The sequence below is a fragment of the Hemicordylus capensis genome, chromosome 3 (assembly GCF_027244095.1).
Source record: "Hemicordylus capensis ecotype Gifberg chromosome 3, rHemCap1.1.pri, whole genome shotgun sequence".
Lineage (NCBI taxonomy): Eukaryota > Metazoa > Chordata > Lepidosauria > Squamata > Cordylidae > Hemicordylus > Hemicordylus capensis.
This window is the reverse complement of record NC_069659.1, coordinates 346538687-346558269: the sequence shown is the minus strand read 5'-3', so window position 1 is coordinate 346558269 and position 19583 is coordinate 346538687. Positions and strand designations below refer to the sequence as shown.

Genomic DNA, 19583 nt, shown 5'->3' with positions numbered 1-19583 from the left:
TGGTCACCACATCTAAAAAAGGACTTTGTAGAACTGGAAAAGGTGCAGAAGAAGGCAACCAAGATGATCAAAGGCTTAGAGCACCTTTCTTATGAGGCAAGGCTACAACACCTGGGACTATTTAGTTTAGAAAAAAGACAACTGCGGGGAGACATGAGAGAGGTCTACAAAATAACGCATGGTGTGGAGAAAGTGGAGAGAGAGAAATTCTTCTCCCTCTCCCATAACACTAGAACCAGGGGTCATCCCATGAAATTGATCGCCAGGAAATCTAGGACCAGCAAACGGAAGTGCTTTTTCACACAACGCATAATCAACTTGTGGAATTCTCTGCCAGAGATGTGGTGACAGCCAGCAACCTGGATGGCTTTAAGATAAGATAAGATAAGATTTGGATAACTTCATGGAGGAGAGGTCTATTGACGGCTACTAGTCAGAGGGCTGTAGGCCACTTCCAGCCTCAAAGGCAGGATGCCTCTGAGTACCAGTTGCAGGGGAGTAACAGCAGCAGAGAGGGCATGCCCTCAACTCCTGCCTGTGGCTTCCAGCTGCCTCTGTTGGGCCCCTTGTATATTTTCAGTGTTAAACTAGCAGACCTGGCGCAGAACGTCTGCACCCTCTTCCCCCGAGCATCTCTGATGCCCGCCCGGCCCACTCCCCCCCCCGCCCCATTTCTGACCGGCTTTTAAGCCGTCCCCTCCCCTCCCCTTCTGCCGCTACCTCCTCGCTGCTGCTGCCTCCCCACCGTGGCTGGTTGCAAATAAGGATGAGAAAGCTGTAGCTAGGTTGGTAGGAGGGGAGGATTTCAGATCCTTTTTCTCTTTTCTGCAGATCACAAGGGACTCTAAATTGGTGATGAATTTTTAAATTTATTATATAAATTCAATTACAAGAGATTAAATGACAGGACCTATTAGATTTATAGGGAATTGCCCATACAAAAGGTTCTTGTTTATTTAATCTTGCTTCAGAGCTGAACTGCTCTGTACAGCATCTGAGCCCTAAATAATAAAGAGGGTCAACATCAGCAAGATTGTATTATCTCTTCCCTGCTGCATCAATGCCTTGCTGTCACATGAGCCTTTGCTTGTGCTCTGTTTTGCTCTCTTCTTCGACACCTCACCCTCTCTAATGCTGGAATGCACATCTCCCTGGATCATTTTTTTTTAAAGGAGTGAACAACAATCTGGTTATTTCCCTTGGAGCGAGTCCATGTCCGTCTCCCTTCCATTATGTGTTGATTGGATATTGTGCCGTTGTCTTTGAATGGAATGTTGGAAAATTGCATTAAGGCTAACATGTGGGTGTGGTGCATGCACAATGAGCACTAATGTGGCATGGTGGCTAAGAGAAGGGGTATGAACTTGGATTCTTGTTATATATTGAAAGTTTGCTATAGAGGGTAGGTCTATCAGCAGCAATTGGCCAGAATAGCTAAATGAGTAATAGATGTTGGGAATAAACAACAAGGTGGGCTTCTGCCTTCCACTCCCTGCTTGTGGGCTTTCTTGCTAGCCACTCTTGGAAACAGGATGCTGAACTTGATGGACGTTTAGTCTGCTCCAGCATGGTTCTTCCAGTGCTCCTATGTTGATCAACGGTAGCAATATGCACAGTCAACTGAGCATGGGCAATTCCTCCTGATTTGTCCACAGTGACTGCCCTCTCTGCTCTGCAAAGCTGCCCTGTCTTTATGGGGGAGAAACGTGCTTTCATCACCACCATCGTCATGCCATCCATCTGCCTATCACTTTACAAAGAATGAGCAGACAAGTCCCTGCCCCGAGCAGCTCACAATCTAGATGTTGATACAAGCAACAGAGGGAGGGGACTGAAATGGAGGCAGGGGTAAGCAGAAGAAGAATATGCTGTTGTTTCAGTTACATGTACTTAAGTTGAGTTACAGTAGAGAGAAAGGACTAAGGTGCTGGGCCAAAGGCTTGATGGAAAAGTGGGTCTTAAGGTGGGAATTCAAGGAAATAAGAGAGGAGGGATCACACAGTCATGGGGGGAGGCAGTTCCAAGCATAAGGGGCAGCAGGAAGGCAGGGGCAGGGGTGCCTTGAAGGAGCAGGTGGCCTTTGGTTGATGGAGCTAGAGGAGTGAAGGCCACAGGCTGGAGTGTAACGTGAGATGAGGTCTGAGAGGTAGGGAGGGCCATGGAGGGCTCTGAAAGCAAGAACAAGAAGCTTGTGCTGGACCTGGGAGTGGACAGGAAGCCAGTGAAAGGGGTTTAAGAAGGAGCATGGATTGATTGGTGTGACCATTGGTGAATAATTCTGGCAGCAGAGTTCTGGATGGAAGTAAGGGGACCAAAATGAACCAGTGTGGATGAAGGCAAGGCAAGTGTGGTGTAGTGAGGGTTGTCACAAGGCAAGAGATGACCAGGACATGAACTAGAGTAGTTCTTCCAATGGGACAGAGAGGAAAGGCTGTGTTCCTGCAATACAGTGAGGAGAGAAGTGGCATGATTTGGCAACAGACTGAATATGGGGCATAAACAGCAGCAACAGCAGCAACAACAAATATTTATATACCGCTTTTCAACAAAAAAGTTTCCAAAGAAGAAAGAGGAGTGAAAGATAAAGTCAAAGCTTTGAACTTGTTCAACAGGGTGGATGGGTGGTGGTCCTGTCAATGAAACAAGAGAGGGTATGTGGAGAGGAGAACCTGGGAGGTAAGATGGATCGTTCAGTCTTGGAATATTGAGCGGCTGCTTCTGATGATAATGATGACGACAAAGACACATCTAAGCTGAAATGTCAGATAGGCAGTTGGAGATGCAGGACTGGAGGGAGGGAGAACATTTTGGGGCAAGGAGACAGAGCTGAATATCAGCATGCAGATGGCACTGAAAGCCATGGGATCTAATGAGGTCACCCAGGACATTGTCTAGATTAGAATAGCAAGGGGCCCTTGGGGATCCCAATAGAGAGAAGGAAAGAGGAAGAACATACCCCTGTGGAAGCTTGAAAGAATGGTCAGGGATAAGTAACATGTGGCTCTCTAGATATTGCTGGACTACAACTCCCATCACCCCGGCCACAATTTATTGTAGCTGGGGATGATGGGAGTTGTAGTTCAGCAACATCTGGATAGCCACATGTTGCCTACCTCTGGATTAGACCAACTGGAAGAGAACCATTTGAAGACAGTAATGAAGACTCAAGGCACAGAGGGAGTCCAGCGAGAGAGTGATCAATTGCATTGAAAGCAACAGAGAGATCAAGAAGGATCAAAACAAAAAAGACACCTTTTGATTTGTCAGGAAAGAGATCATTGGTGACTTCTGTGAGCGCAGGTCCAGTGAAGTGCAGGGGCAGAAGCCGGATTGGGGGTGGGGAATAAAGAGCTATGTTGGATGAGAGAAAATCCAGGCGCTGGGAATAAGCAGCATTTTTAGGGCGTTTGGGTAGAAGGGAGACTGGACAGCAATTGGAGAGGGGGACTGGATCAAAAAACAAACAAACACAAACAAACAAACATATTACAGGGAGGCAATGATATGTTTGAATGCAGTAGGGAACAAGCCCAAGGAGAGAAATGAAAATGATGTGCTGTAGGGATATTAGCCTTCTCGGGAACTCACTTACATGTACTGGTCTTCGTGGGTCCCAGCTAGGACACCAACATTGCTCCACCGGCAAGGAGAAGGTCTGGTCCCACCACCAAATGCAGCCCCTCCCACTTTGCCAGGATGATCACAACGCACATCCAATGAATTGGGAGTGTGGAGGGGGTAGCAGCAAGTCAGGTTAAGACAGGCAGGGGCATCATTGTTGAGCAACCACCCTGCCCACCCAGCACTGGGGGAGAGACACAGGAAACCTCACGGGCCACTAGGGAGGCAGAAATTCAAGGTGTGGGGGAGGGGAGCCACAGCCCACTAGGGATTGCCAGTCGTGCCCAGAAGGGGAGGGCACAAGTGAGGAGAAGAGGTGGGATTTTGTGGAATGTGGAGAGGGATATGTTGTGTCAATAAAAGGAAGCTGGGCCACTGATGAGGACCGGCAGCAGCAGCACAGAGGGAGCTCAGATCCTCCAGGTGAGAGGGTGAGCATAGGTGCAGACTTTTAGCTGGAGAAGTAGCAGCGTACCTCCAAACCCCTCCCCAGCTCTCTCTGAAGTTCCTAACCATTTGCCAGTCCTGTGCACCTTGGTAGATCATTTTCATCATGATCCGAGGTGGTATAGCCCCTGAACACCAGGTGCTAGGGAACACCAATGGGAGGAGGCAATTGCCCTCTTTTTAAATCTATCTATCTATCTATCTATCTATCTATCTATCTATCTATCTATCTATCTATCTATCTATCTATCATATTTGTATACCACCCACTACCAAAGTCTCTAGGCAGTTTACAGCATTAAAACAATGCATGCAGGCTTCCCAGAGGCACCTTCCCAGAGGCACTCTGCTTCCCAGAGGCACCTGCTTCCCAGAGGCATACAGGCTTCCCAGAGGCACCTGCTTCCCAGAGGCATCCTGCTGGGAGAAGCAGGATGCTGGACTAGATGGGCCTTTGCCCTGATCCAAAAGGGCTTTTCTTAAGTTCTGATGGTCATGATAAGGGAGATGGCAGCCAAGAATTGGGAGGGGCTTGGATCAAGGGGACACATAGAGGTATTTGATGAAGACAATAATTTATTATTATTGATTGTAATCTGTCATATTGTGTTTTAGCATTGTTTTATTGACGTATTGTGTATATTTGTTACTACCATTTTTGCTGGCCAATGGCTGTAATAAAACTGATGATGATGACAATGGGGTATTGAACTCAGGGTGGACAGAGGAAAGGGTTGAGGGAGGTGAAAGAGGAGAGAGGGATGAAAAAAAGGAAGGAGACAAAAGAAGATGGATGGTTTCAGATTTGACGTTGAAGAATGTGTCAAAGTCCTGGGCAGAGAGCAGGGAGGGAAGACAGAGGCATAGACCTTTGCATGGCATCAAGGTAGACAAGAGGCAATGAAGATTCCTACAGCTGGTGTGAATCTGGGAGGTGTAGTTGTGTTGCTTGGCTAGGTGGGTGATAGGCAAGGAGGAGGAGAGGTTGAATGTAGAGTGGACGTAGTCAGCTGTCTCTTTTGTGCTCCTCCAAAATTGTTCAGCTGACTGAGAGAAGAAACATAGATACTGGATGGAGGGAGGGAGGGAGCCAGGGTTGGAGAAGAGAGGGGTGAATCAATCCATTGGAGAACAGGGCAAATCTGTCAAGACTTGAGGACAGGGACTAATTGAAGGCGGGAACTTCAGAGCTTAGGTAGCTTGCAGAGGTGACAGAGAGGACAGTGCTTTGGAGAAAGCCAGTGTAATCAAGGGACTGCCAGTTACAGAAAGAGTAGGAAGCAGCACAGATGGAGGATGAACTTTGAGCAGTGCTGAAGGATCTAAGGTAGTGATCAGACAAAGGGAATTCTACAGCAGAGAGGTCAGAGACAGAGCCATTCTTGGCAACGACACTCGTCAATGGCAGGGGTGTCAAAATGCGGCCCTTCAGCTGTTGTTGGCCTACAGTTCCCATTGTCCCTGGCTACTGGCCACTGTAACTGGGAATGATGGGAGTTGTAGGCCAACTACAGCTGGGCACTTTCCAGACCAGCTGCTCATCAGCAGCAAAATGCCTCCATTTCGGCAAGTCGCATTCAGGACATAAACAGCAGGGGGAGCAGTCTCGCCGCAACTAACAACCCGGAAAACCAGCAACTTTTTCACGCCGTATATACAACGTCCTTGCTCTATATTGCAGCGATTAAATTCGCAACAAGGCATTGGAAATGTGAACGGCATCCTGCTGTCCACGTAGGGACTGCGGTGTCACGACACAGGAAGTGGACTCTTCCGAGATTCGTCTTGACCCTGTTGTAGGGTCTAGTCTGGAAAGCACCCTCAGAACTGCAGTTTGACACCCCTGCTCAAGAGAATGCCTAAGGCAGTGCGTGGAGGAGTCTGTCCAAAGACAGAGATCCAAGGAGGAAGCTAGAGAGAGGAGATGGGAAGCAGCTGGAGAAGAGGTTTGTGTGCTGCATCTGCCTTGCAAAATAATGTCCTATCCACTGTGGCTTCTGTTGTCCTCCAGATTATATTAAAATATGTGGATCCTTGATCTCACTAGCGTTTCTGGCAGAATTTCCTGATGACTCAGACAGAGTCTGCAGGGTTGGTCACAGTAGCCCAGCGAAAGTTCTCTCCAAGCATTGCTGTGTTGACTAATTATTGTTTTAAAAGTTTTTGTTGACATTGAAACAATCCTGGGCTGGATTGGGCTATGCAAAGAGGATTCAGGAGGAATTACCTTCCAGTTTTTCTCATGAATGCATAAGCTGAATATGTGATGCAGGAAATGCATAACATGAATTATCATCATATTTAGAGCTCGTGTGCTCATTACAAACCACTGGATTCCCCCTGCTGTATGTCAGATGCTAAGTCGCATTTGGAAGCAGATGTGCTGCCCTCTGCAGTACTAGAGGGTAGGTATAGGAGAGTTCCATGTTTGGAGAGACTGTGCCATTGTGGAAATGGGAATATTGAGACAGTTGGCCATGTGCTTCATCCTGCTCATCAGCCTAGATATTGCCCCCATAAATTGGGAGGGGGAAGAGCAGGAAAATTAGCGACCAAAAAGAGATAAGACGAGATCAACAGCTGAGTAAGAGATGCAGCCAATACCTTTCACTTCATTGGGCAGGTGTGATTTCTCTCCTCTCAAACCTATCTGCCTGTTGGTGGAAGAGACTTCAACAGTCTAAGCAGGCTGAGCTATGATATGAGCAGGATGATATGATGAGCAGGATGAGCTATGATCAACCTAAGCAGGCTGAGCTAAGCAGGCTATGATATGTCTGCTCTAACATGGTGAATGTAGTAAGATTCTGAGCTGAGGAATGGGGTTGATGAAGGCCTTCACTGTTCTCTGCTCACTATCCCCTTGGTCTTCGGAGTGTAAGAGGCCCTCCAGTGGACAGCAGCACACTGCTTCACTTAGGCCTGGTTTCTTGGACAATTGTCCTCCTTCCTCGATGATAGGAATTAATAGGCTGATCCTATTTTTACCTGTTTGTCCTTTCTCACAGCTCTGAATTCAAGAGAAACTTATACTTCCCTAAATTACCATTCTTTGTCTCAACAGGTTGCTAGCCCAGTTGGATGAAACAGAGAGAGCCTTTGATCAATTTTGGTCCAAGCACCACCTGAAACTGGAACAGTGTTTGCAGCTCCGACACTTTGAGCAAGATTTCAGAGAAGTACTTCCCCCCACCCTTGCTTATTCTATACAACATGGATTTTTTTAAAATTTAGTTGCTAGTTTCTTTTCTGTACACTTGTTGTGGCTGATGTGTAGTGTTAGCAGAAAGGGAGACAGAGGGCTCTTCCAGAAAGCAATAAACAGTGCTGTGATAAGAGCTTGCAAGTACAATATGTTGAAGACAAGAGCTTGCTCAGCATCCACACACCCTTGTAGACTTCCATCAGCTTTCCCAGCAGCATTTCATGTGCAGGTCATACAACCAGTAGGGACTTTGCACAATTTCTGCAGTGCCACCTGTCAGCCAAATCACAGAAAGCAAGAGCTGGCCAGTAGATGGAACTGCAGAAATTGTGTGAGGTCCCTGCTGGCCATCTTTCCTGCACATGAAATCCCATGGGAAAAGCCAACAGAAGTCGGCAATCTTGTGTGGATGCTGAGTAAACTCTCACTTTCAGCTTACTCGCAAACACTACACTTGATCTTAGCCAAAAAGGAACACTATCAAAGCACTTTTCATTGCCGTCCAGTCCTGAAATGGAACTGTATAATCTAACTGGAAAGTCCCTGCCAGCTCTCAGCTTGTAAACCCCAGAAAGAATCAACAGAATTGCCCAGTTCCATACATCTCAGCCTCCAGACCCTAGAGAGCAAACGACTTATTCCACAGGACTTCTGCGTTTGGATCTCCTGATATGTTTGTGTGGGGTTTTTTTGTTTGTTTGTTTTAATGGAGCTGCAAGAGGCTCCATGTTCAATCAGAGCAGCAATACTGGAGAAGGGAGTGTTTAACCTTTTCTCCCCATGCAATTTGCCTATTCATTCTCCCAGAGCTGGTTTTAGCAGCCCTATGGAAATGGGGGAATAAACAGACCAGTTCTGTCTGTCTGTCCCATTCACACACTACAGTTTTAGGTATAGTTGAAACCAGAGCCAATAACCCAGGAAATGTAGGCATGTGCATATGATTTTGTGATGCTGGAGGCAGGCTGCACAGCTTTTACAGAAGAGACCCACCACTGGCCATCTGTCTTGACCCCAACCACATGCTTCAGGCTGGTGGTCCCCAATTTTTTATGTATTTATTTTTAAAAATCAAATTGTAAATGCATGCAAAAAGTGAAAAACTGCTCTAGCAATTGTAGGAGGGGAAGATTTCTTGGGAAGGTTTCTGACGTCAGAGGTGTCAGCCGATCTGTGCAGTGCACAGCTGAGAGCTGGTTGCAAGCATGACTTGTTTTCTTCGCTAAGCAGGGTCCACCCTGGTTGCATATGAATGGGAGACTACATGTGTGAACACTGTAAAAGAGCATCTGGAAAGAGCATCTGCCTGCTTGCATGAAGAAAGTTCCAAGTTCCCTCCCTGACATCTCCAAGATAGGTCTGAGAGAGAGAGAGTCCTGCCTGCAGCTGTGAAGAAGCCTCTGTTGGAAGGAGAGCTGGTCTTGCGGTAGCAGGGTCATGACTAAGCAGGGTCTGACGTGGTTGCACATAAATGGGAGACTTGTTGTTTGAACAGTGTAAGATATTCCCCTTAGGGGATGGAGCCGCTCTTGGAAGAGCAGAAAGTTCCAAGTCCCTTCCCTGACATCTCCAAGATAGGGCTGAGAGAGATTCCTGCTTGCAACCTTGGAGAAGCTGCTGCCAGTCTGTGAAGACAATACTGAGCTAGATAGACTAAGCTAGATAGACAAATGGTCTGACTCAGTATATGGCAGCTTCATATGTTCCTTTGTTCCTATATCTGAACCGTTATTTGGGAGGGAAGGTCTAATTTAGAATCTTTCTACTCCAAAGACAATTTTCCTCAAAGTTTTCTACTGGCTTTGTAGAAGGCCTTGCACAAACTCTTGGGTACCTAGTCCTTAAATGTTTACAAGACTTAATAAGTAACCATGGCTAGTCCCGGTTCTATAGAGGATGTACCTATATGAGACACACACATAAAAACATATGGTTGCTGCATGCACATATTTCAGCTATGGAAATATGTCAAACGTTTCATGTGTAGTTGTGAAAGTATAATATGTGAGGAATGAATCAGCTGGAATATGTACCACAATCAGCAACCTTATGGAATCAGAACACTTTAAGTGGATTAATATTTTATTTTGGCTATAAACGTTATGTCTTCTTATCAAGCTTGGGCAAAAAGATAGAGAAGGATTCAGCGCTGGCTCAAGAAGTCACTGTGCACGTTTTGTTTTTTAGCTGTACACTCTTGTAAAGTGCATACCTAAAACTGTAATGTGTGGATGGGGCAGACAGATGTTTGAAAGTACATGCCTTGTACAAGATTGCCTGTGGCTCTTTATAGAGAGTGCACTTGGGCTTGCTCCCATGGATGGCCCATAGGGCTGAGCCAAAAGTTATCAGATGAGAACTTTCAGCTCGAAATTTCAAGGGGAATCCGTGGGGAATGATCAGTGGGGAATGATTCTCCTGGCTTGTTCCTGCTACCTCTTTTGTGGCAGCACTCCTTTCAGTGGCTCCCTTTTGCCCCACAATCCCCCCTCCAATTGATACTATATCATCATATATATCACTCACTATTCCAAGGGAGGTTCTAGGGTGGGGGGAATGGTGGCCCCAGAGGTGTCTGCCACAACCAACCCCCACCCCCCCCAAAAAAAATCCCCTCAGAACGACACTTTGTGATGACATACATAGCATCACTTGAAAGGGGGGTTTATAGAGGAAACAGTGGCTACGAGCTGATGGCCGCTGAGAGGAGCAGCACCAGCAAGTTCCACATGCAACCGGCTCCCTGAAAAGCTCTCCAAATGCTTCCCGTTTTTGCCCCTGGAAAATGAGGTGGGGGAAATGGAGATACCACTTCGTTCACCTCTGCCTTATGGTCTCTTATATCCATGGCTAGAAAGTGTTCACATTTGCCAGGAAGAAATACTGTTGGGAAAGTGGACTCTGTTCCTACGATCATCTCTCAAGGGCCTCGATTGGGAAGGAGAGCTGGTCATGTGGTAGCGAGCATGACCGCCCTGACTGCATGTGAGCGCTATCTGCTTTGAGCTATTCCCTTTAGGGGATGGGGCTATAGCTCAGTGGATGCAGAAGTGCCTGGCCTCTCCAAGGTAGGACTGAGAGAGACTCCTGCCTGAAACCTTGGAGAGCCATTGCCAGTCACTATGGACAAGGCAGAGCTAGATGGACCAAGGGTCTGACACAATAAAAGGCAACTTTCTATGTTGCTATTATAACCTGGCGACCGCAAGAAAGTTCTCACCAGTTTGCTAATGGATTCTGTCTTTTTCTGTACACGTTCGCTATAGGTCAAACTTGCACTGGACAACTTGATGGAAGTACAGGCCGGTTTGATTGATATTGGAGACAGTGTCTCTCGCGTGGAGCATATCCTGAAGGAGCAAAAGCAACTGGAAGAGAAAGGACAGGTTTGCCTCTCCCCCCTCCTCCCCTCTAGGCCTTACAGACAAGCTAGAGTAAATTACTATTAGTAGAAGCTGATATTATATTATTATTGATTGATTGATTATTGATTGATATCATGACATCCGTATTCATAGAACATTGCAGAGTTTTACAAACAAAGACAAGCCTCTGCCTCCAAGGAGCTTAGAGTTAAATTCTGGAAGCAGGGAAGACGAGAGAGTGGAGAAGGGTGAGGTGCAGAGGAAGAGACAAGGGTGGCCGGTATAAATGTGAGCAAAGGCAGTGACACAGGCGTAGGCTTCATTGAAGTTAGGGATGGCATTGGGAGTCTCTCCAAAGGCTTTCTGGAAAAGTTGGGCTCACTGGGGTGTGTGTGTGTGTGTGTTAATGCCCATGTCAGACAGGAGCTCCAGCCATAAGGGGCAACCACAGAGAATGCACAGAGGAATTTGAGAGGACAGGAGACCTTCAGGCATTTGAGGGTGGCCAGGCAGAAGGAGTGAAGGAACCAGGCTGGGACACATTGGGAGATAGGGGCAAAAGGACAGAGAGGGGCATCCCATAGAGCACGCGTTCCCCACCTTGGATCCCCAGATGTTGTGTGACTACAACTCCCATCCTCCCCAGCCACAATGGCCTCCAGCCAGTCTGTCTTTTTCTGTAGATGTTCCCTGTATGTCAAACTTGCACTGGACGACTTGATGGGAGGACAGGCTGGTTTCCCAGCCACAGGGTCTAGAAATGGAGGGGGTTGAAGTCCAGCAACAACTGGAGAGCCAAAGCGGGGAACCCCTGCCATAGGAGAACCCCTGCCTCAGGGCAGCCACACATAGCAAGGTTTGGGTGCCTTGAGCCACTAAGAGGAGGGCGAGGCTGCCTGAGTTTCTGCAGAGAAGTGCCTCTGGCCCAGAACCTCAGGCAGGTGATGGGAAGGGGGTGAAGCAGCTATTGCTACACTCCAGGCCTTTGACCCCCGGGTACAGCTGCAGGAACGGGAGATTGTGTCTGGCTCTTTGGGTGTCACGTTGTCTCATGAGAGCAAAGCAGAGTCTTGCAAGAGACACCGGCCCTCCCTCAAGATGACTGCAAGTTCATGGGGTTATTTAGAGCCGAGCAGGATAGTGTGGAGGAGGAGGAGGACATGGCCAGAGGTAGGGATGTGCACAAACCTGTTTGGAGGCCCTTTTACGGGCCTCCGAACATGTTCAAACATTGGGGGTTTTTGAAGTTTGAAGGCGGGGGGGGTCTCACTTTAGGGGCGGGGGAGGGTGCACGTACCCCTCCCACCGCTTTCCCCCCACCGGTGCCCAGTATTTTACATGCCCTACAGGGCGGCAGCATACTTCCCTGCTGCCCTGTTTGCTCTTCGGCTGGAAGTGGCTAGAAGTAGCTGGTGCGCATGTGCCTACTTGCAACATGCACACTCGCGTGCCCGGTGGGCGCAGATGCACCAGCTACTTCTGGCCACTTCCGCTCGAAGAGCAAACAGGGCAGCAGGGAAGTACGCTGCCGCCCTGTATGACGTGTAAAATACCAGGCACTGGCAGGGGGGAAGCGGAGGGAGGGGTAAGTGCACCCTCCCCCACCCTTAAAGTGAGACACACCACCGAGCCACCTGCGCCTGGTCCCATGCATATCCCTAGCCAGAGGGACAGCCTTGCTCCTGCGGAGGAGCATGGCTGAGAGACATGGAGGAGGAGGAGGACCCCGGTGGCATTTGACCCCCATCCCTTCCATTATGAAGCTCTTGGGGGCTTGACAAATAGTTCAGCAATTACACACACACAAGAAATGGGGATTGACTTAAAATAAGGAAACTGTGGCACCAGAAACTTGCTTTGTTCCCAGTTCACTTGGAAAGTCTTTGTTTGATCTCACCTCTTTCCACATTTTTCTTATTCCCTTTTTCTCCTTTTACAGGAACCTTTGGAAAAAGCCCAGTCATTGGCTCTCCACGGAGACCAGCTGATCCAAAACAACCATTATGCAATTGACTCAATTAAACCAAAGTGTGTCGAACTCAGGCGTATCTGTACCGACTTTGCCAATGAGACCAAGAAAAAATACGATGTTTTAGGGAAGTCCCTTGAATTGCACAAACAGTTAGAGAAGGTAAGCTGCACGGAACCACTCAGTATAGACCTATAGAAGCATGCACAATTAATGTGTGTTTGTGTGTGCTGTTAAAGATTAACAAATCCACACAAAAATGGGTTAATGAAAACTCTGGAGTGGGTAGAAGGTAGGTCAGAATTAGAGATGTGCATGGAACCGGTTCGGAGGCCCTTTGTGGGCCTCCGAACTGGTTTGAAAGACTGATGGTTTGGCCGGTTCGAAGGTGGGGGAGATCTTTATGGGGAGGGTACTCTTACCTCTCCCGCTGTATTTCACCCACCAGCACTGCCTTTTAAAATGGTCCAACGTGGCGGCAGCATACCTCCTTGCCGCCTCAGTACCTCTTTGGACCAGAAGTGACCGGAAGTTGCTGCTGAGCATGTGCGTGTCACGATGTGCCATCCTTAAAGAGATCCCACCTCCACCTTTGAACTGGCAGGCACCAGTTCCATGCACACCACTAGTCAGAATCTACTAGATTGCTGGATGATTGTCAGTAGATCAGCAAGAGTTTCAGACTCTCAAGAATAATGCCGCCCCCCACCGTCAGGCTGTTAGAATCCATGGCTGATGTCCTGACTAACGAAGCACATGTGGACAGGCATTGCATTAGTGCAAAGCTGTGGTGCTATTTGTGCTAAGACGAGCTTGTGCTCCAGACTGGTGTTGTGCTACCATAAGCATGATTGCGCAGCCGCAGGCAACCGTGGCATGTCTCACTTCTTCCAAACGGAACTGTTCCCCACTTGCACAACTGTGAAATTCCTCCATTTTTGACACAGCTACACAGTCGTCTTGCGCTAACAAAACTTTGCTCGTTCTGCAAGTGCTTTGTTACCCAGGATGTCGGCCCCCATCTTTAGTAACTCAGATGCAGATTCGACTTGTAAGGGCAGGTCATTCTTGTGTATATCTCACAGGATGCAGTGCACAGTTGGCTGTCCCCAAACCATGATTTTGCTGCTGGTTCTGGTTGGTGGACCCCATGGTTCTAGTTCAAAACAGAATCAATCCCACAAGGAGATAGGGCTGTGGCTCAGTGGTAAAGCACTTGCTTTTCATTCAGAAGAGCTTGGAAACACTCCTGTCTGAAACTCTGGAGAGCTGCTACCAGTCAGTGTGTAGTTTATACTGAGTTAGATGGATCAGTGGTCTGACTCAGTATAAAGCAGCTATATATGTTCATCGGGATGAAAATTTTTAATAGCTAAGATTTCCCCAGTGGCTTTTAAACACTGTCCTAAGGGCCCAACTGTATGTGATGTTAAATTCGTCAGCTAGTAGTTACTATACACATGCGTAGCAGCCAGCTGCACAAGCCTGCAGTTCAGATCAGGACCACAGTGCAGAGATGAGGGGCATTTACTGTAACCTTTTACTGCTGGTGTTGTTTCCCCACCAAATTGTCCCCTTCCCCCACTTTAGTGAACATAAGAACAGCCCTGCTGGATCAGGCCCAAGAATGCCCATCTAGTCCAGCATCCTGTTTCGCACAGTGGCCCACCAGATGCCGCTGGAAGCCACAGACAGGAGTTGAGGGCGTGCCCTCTCTCCTGCCATTACTCCCCTGCAACTGGTGTGGTTATTCAACCCTGAAAGTTCAGTTTGCTACAGTGGTGATAGCTTCTGGGGTTAAATAACCACTTTTATTCTGTTTTATTAATTATTAATTATTTATGTATTTAACGTATTTCTGTACTGCCCAAAACTTACATCTCCCCACTTTGATGGTGGGGAGGGACTTTTAGCAGGAAAAGAGCACAGAGGCCAAGGATTGAACACACCCCAGGCACCTCTGCACTGTGTTCCTGATCCAAATTGTGGTCCTGTGGGTTGCTACTTGCCAAGAACGTCAAGCTTCTCGCTGCACACACTAACCTCAAATGTCGTTTGGCCCTACGCTAATGGCACTGGCTGTCATCCTGACGGTGTGCTGAGGGTGTGCTACTAACCTCCGCCTGCCGGCAGCCCCCGCACAAGCCCCTGCGCTTCCAAAGTGCAGGCACTCTTGAGCAAGAGCGCAAATACTCTCTGCACTCTCCCCATGCTCCAGAAGTGCTCTGTTAAAGCAGAAGCAGATGTCCCCTCAGGGATGTGTTTCCATCTTGCTTCTGAAGCGCAGGGAGAGTTCTGAAAGTGTTGGTGCTTTTGCGCAAGAGTGCCTGTACTTCTGAAGTGTGGGATTAACCCTATGTATTCTCTCGTGTTAGGAGCACACATGCAGCATTAGGGTGGCAGCCCGTGAATCTTGTAAGTTAATTATCCATTATTTAGTCAGTGGTAGAGTATCTGCTTTGCATGCAGAAGGTCCCAGGTTCAGTCTCTGGAAAATCTAGTTACAGCTGGGTAATACTCTTGCCTGAAACCCTGGAGAACTGCTCCCAGTCAGTGTAGACAGTGCTGAGCTAGATGGACCAAGGGTCTGACTTGGTAGAAGGCAGCTTCCTATGTTCCTATGGTGTTTATAATGCCTTGCTTGGCTTCTTCCTTCTGAAAGAAACTGGACACATTATTCTGGTTTACAGGTCAAATGCCACATTCTGCAGGATTCTGCAGCCATTGTTTATACTAGGATGGAACTTTATTCATTCATTTCATTTCTGTACCACGTCATACCAACGTCTCGTGGCGGTTTACAAAACAAATGATAGAACCAGAATTAAAACAGTTATGAAAATGTAACACAATTTAAAGCAGCCGAACAACCATGAGAACCAACTTACAGCTGATCAAAGGCTTGATGAAATAAGTGCATCTTGAGCTCTCTTTTGAAACCTGCTCAAGATGGGGAAACTTTTTTTGACACCTTGCAGAAAAACAGAATAGGGTGCCCAGGAAGTGGTTCAGAAGTGTGAACACATGAGTGAGCCTGTTGCTATTGTTTTTAGAGAATCCTTTTATTAGCAGGTCTCCTTCACTCCAGTTGAATAAGAACGGGAGGGAAGAACTTTATTATGTTACTACGAATATTTACTATGAATATTTATATACTGCTTTTCAACAAAAGTTCTCAAAGCGGTTCATGCAGAAAAATAATAAATAAATAAAGATGGCTCCCTGTCCCCAAGGGGCTCACAATCTAAACAGAAACGTAAGACACCAGCAACAACCACTGGAGGGATGCTGTGCTGGGGCTGGATACGGACAGTTGCCCCCCGCCCCGCTCAATATAAAAGGATCACCACGTTAAAAAGGTGCCTCTTTGCCCATTTAGCAGGGGTTAACTGAGCTGGGTGGTTTGCTGCAAGAGCTACCGCAAGCTAAACTCAGTGGGGGAAAACGCCCATGAAAATCATGTGGATTTAAAAAGCTAGGGTGAGAACAGGAGGGCTATGCAGAGGAACTGCTGATAGCAAACTACATCAAGTGACAAAGTGGTTATAAAAGATCCAGTGGCAGCATAAGATCATGATGCCCACACAGACATGTGCAGAACCCCAAATAAGACGGCAGCGTGGGTGAAAGTGAACATTGTGGTTAAAAGGGGGAACAATTCAGTCCCATGACAGGAAGCTGCTTGGCAGGTTAGTACGATGCACAGCATTTCTTTTAAAAATTACTGGTTTTGTATTCAAGTTTCTCTTCTATATTCTGGTTAGGAGGGAAAATGGAAATTTTGAAGTGTCAAGCTAAAGTGTCATATTAAACAGCAATCGAAAAAGGAAAGGATTGACTAGGGTCCATCTCTGACCCCAATCAAGACAGAGAAAAACTAAGTCAGGGAGGACTCCTGCCTCTCCTATCAACTGCTGGTACCCACTGATATTCTTTTGACTACCGTGTCTCTTAATGAAATCGTAAATAGAAACGTCTTGGAATCCTGGAGTTCCGGGGTCTGGCAAGCTTTCTGAACCATCTTAGGAACATAGGAAGCTGCCTTGTACCAAGTCAAACAATCGGTCCATCTAGCTCAGTATTGTCGGGCCTGCTCAGTGTAGGCCCCCCAGCTGTTTTTGGATTACAACTCCCATAATGCCAGCCACAGTGGCCAATAGCCAGGGATCAGTGTTCCCTCTAACAGGGATTCCCAGATGTTGTTGACTACAACTCCCATAATCCCCTAGCAAAAGTAATTGCAGCTGGGGATACTGGGAGTTGTAATCAATAACATCTGGGAATCCCTGTTAGAAGAAACACTGCCAGGAATTATGGGAGTTGTGGGCTAACATCTGCAGGAGGGCCAAAGTTGAGCAGCCCTGGTCGACACCGACTGGCAGCCACTCTCCAAGATTTTATATTCCAAGGTTGAGTTTCTCCCAGCCCTACCAGAGATGCCAGAGAGTAAACCTGGGACCTTCTGCATGCTTCTCATCTGCCAACCAAAACATCTTGTTCCCTGCCTCTGTCACTATTGCAAGGACATTGCAAGGACTATTGCATTTGATACCAGATGTGAAGAATATGGTATGAAGCAAATAAGCCAGCCAGAGCCCTAGATGCCCCTACAGAATAATTATGTGTAGTCTGAAACATGGGGGATCTCCCACTTTCCTGCCAAAATGACACCCCTGCCCAAGATATGAGTAGTCCAGACGTTGTCAGTCCGGAAGCACATACCATTCAACGTTCTAAGGCGTTTCTCTCTCTATCTCATAGTATTAGACCCCAAGGTCATTCAGTGAGGCTCAATGCTGGGAGACTCAGGACAGACAAATGGACATAAAGTCTTGACTACTTTATGTAGTAAACTGGACATAAAGTCTTGACTACTTTATGTGCTTCTTTTCTACTTTTCTTTATTCTATCTATCTATCTATCTATCTATCTATCTATCTATCTATTTTTAATATAAATAAATAAACAAACAAACTTTTCTTTATGTAGCTAAACGATCAGGCGCGCGCGGAGCCAGCCGAGCGGCAGCCTGGGTCCAGCCCTGCTCGGCGGCCCCCTCCACATACGCCTGTGCACATGACATCACACACAAGGGGGGCGTGGCCTGGGCTGCCGAGAACCGGAATGAGCTCTCTGCTCATCATTTCAGGCAGCGTCGCCTGCCTAATAGGGCGTTTTCCCTTTTCTCTCCCTCCAGAGAGGGAGAGGAAGGGGAAAATGTTCTATCGGACAGTGGCTCTGCCTGAAATAACTGGCAGCAGAGTTCGCCCAGGCTCTCAGTGGCCCGGGGGTGGGTTGGGGGAGTTGGCTCTGGGCTCCTCTGGAGCCGGAGCTATGGGGCTTTGGCGGCCTTTTCCATTGGCGGCCTGGGTTCTTTGAACCCGTTGGCCCAATGTTGGCTTTGCCTCTGTAAACGATGGAATTCCCTGCCACAGGATGTGGTGATGGCCACCAATCTAGATGGTTTTAAAAGTGGATTAGACAAATTCATGGAGGATAGGGCAGTCAATGAGGCGCTTCACACGATCGGTGTGAAGCGCTGGAGGGGGTTCTTCAGGGAGAGTGGGCTTAGCCTGCTCTCCCTGCAGACGATCAAGAGGCAACCCTGGGTGGCAGGATCGGCTGCCCACACAACTGCCGGCTCCGTCACAGAGCCAGTGGGGTCTGCAGGGATCGGGGGCTGCGCGGCCCCCTGAAGTTCCAGGATGCCCTGCGCCAGTACTTTGGGCATCCTGGAGAGACCCCCAAGCCCGGTTGGGGGTCTACTCGTGTGTTTCCACGTCCCGTGGCAACACATGAGCAAATAGATGAGGTTAATGGAGCGCTTGCTCCGTTAACCTCGTCTGAGGGGAGGGGTAATTAGGCAGGCTAGCCACCTTGGGAGCACCGGGCTCGCCTGTGAGCCCGCTGGTTCCCACGATCCCTGGAAAGTGGGCTAAGCTCCCTTAGCCCATTTTTCAGTGATCGTGAGAATAGCTTCAATGGCTTCTAGCCTTGGTAGTTATATACTTCCATCAGGATCAGAGGTGGCATGCCTCTGAGCCCCAAGTGCTAGCGAACACTATTGTGAGGGGATGGTTCCTGCCGTCCCCACCCCCCCATGGGCTCTCCAAGTGCCCCTGGTTGGCCACTGCTTGAGGCAGGATGCTGGACTGGATGGGACTTGGCCTGATCCAGCTGGGATTTTCTTACATTCTCTCCATTTTCTCTCCCCTTACAAGGCTAGCCAGTGGTGTGAAGCTGGAATCTACCTCTTAGCTTCCCAAGCTGTAGACAAATGCCAGACACAAGAGGGAGCTGAAACAGCACTTTGCGACATAGAGAGATTCCTGGAGACTGCCAAGGACCACCAGCTGCTGAACGCAAAGGAATTCTACAATCAGTTTGATATGATTCTCACCCCAGAGATAAAGGTAAGAGTTTGCGGGATTTTGCATGCCCAAGAGTTAATGCATGGAGACACATTGCCTGCCCTGCTACAGAGGTCCCTGCAGCACAAATACCCTCCGCCCACACACATCCGACCTGCTCAATAGGCTTATTGCTAGTGATTGATAACATATAGGCAAAAATCTACAGGGTAACAGAGGATGAAGGAATGCCTTCTCCAATCAAGCTCAGAACTGTGCAATAGCAGTGCCACTTCCATCTTCAATTACCCTGCTTTGTTCTTCTCTGTTGTACCCTTCCACAAACATGGCCATTAAAATGGATTCAAATCACGGAACTGTTATGGTATAGAAGCGCCTTCAAAACCCTGGCCCTTAGTGAACGTTATTAATACAAGAATATTACGTGGTACCCGTGGGGTTGTGCTGTTCTTTGCTTTCTTTCCCAGTGTTTTCTCAATTAATTCCAGCTGGCAATCAACCAGCCACTCCTAGTACCATGAAATATTCTTGTATTCCTGCCTTTCAGGATCCAAAATGTTTTACACAAACAGCAACACTTTATTAATTATTTACATTTACAAGAA

The 19583-nt window shown here is 47.8% G+C and overlaps 1 protein-coding gene across 16 annotated transcripts in view; it reads left to right on the top strand.

Moving 5' to 3' along the window:
• Positions 1–19583, top strand: part of MCF2L2 (MCF.2 cell line derived transforming sequence-like 2) — a 440334-nt gene that overhangs the window by 142531 nt on the left and 278220 nt on the right. For all 16 annotated transcript variants that reach the window (XR_008318527.1, XR_008318525.1, XM_053304949.1 and 13 more), the window contains 4 exons: positions 7133–7247; positions 10540–10659; positions 12578–12769; positions 18829–19020. Coding sequence is in view for 14 of the 16 variants with exons in the window: in XM_053304949.1 (XP_053160924.1) it covers positions 7133–7247; positions 10540–10659; positions 12578–12769; positions 18829–19020 (619 nt within the window). In the remaining 2 variants the exon portion in view is untranslated. The remainder of the gene's footprint in view (positions 1–7132; positions 7248–10539; positions 10660–12577; positions 12770–18828; positions 19021–19583) is intronic.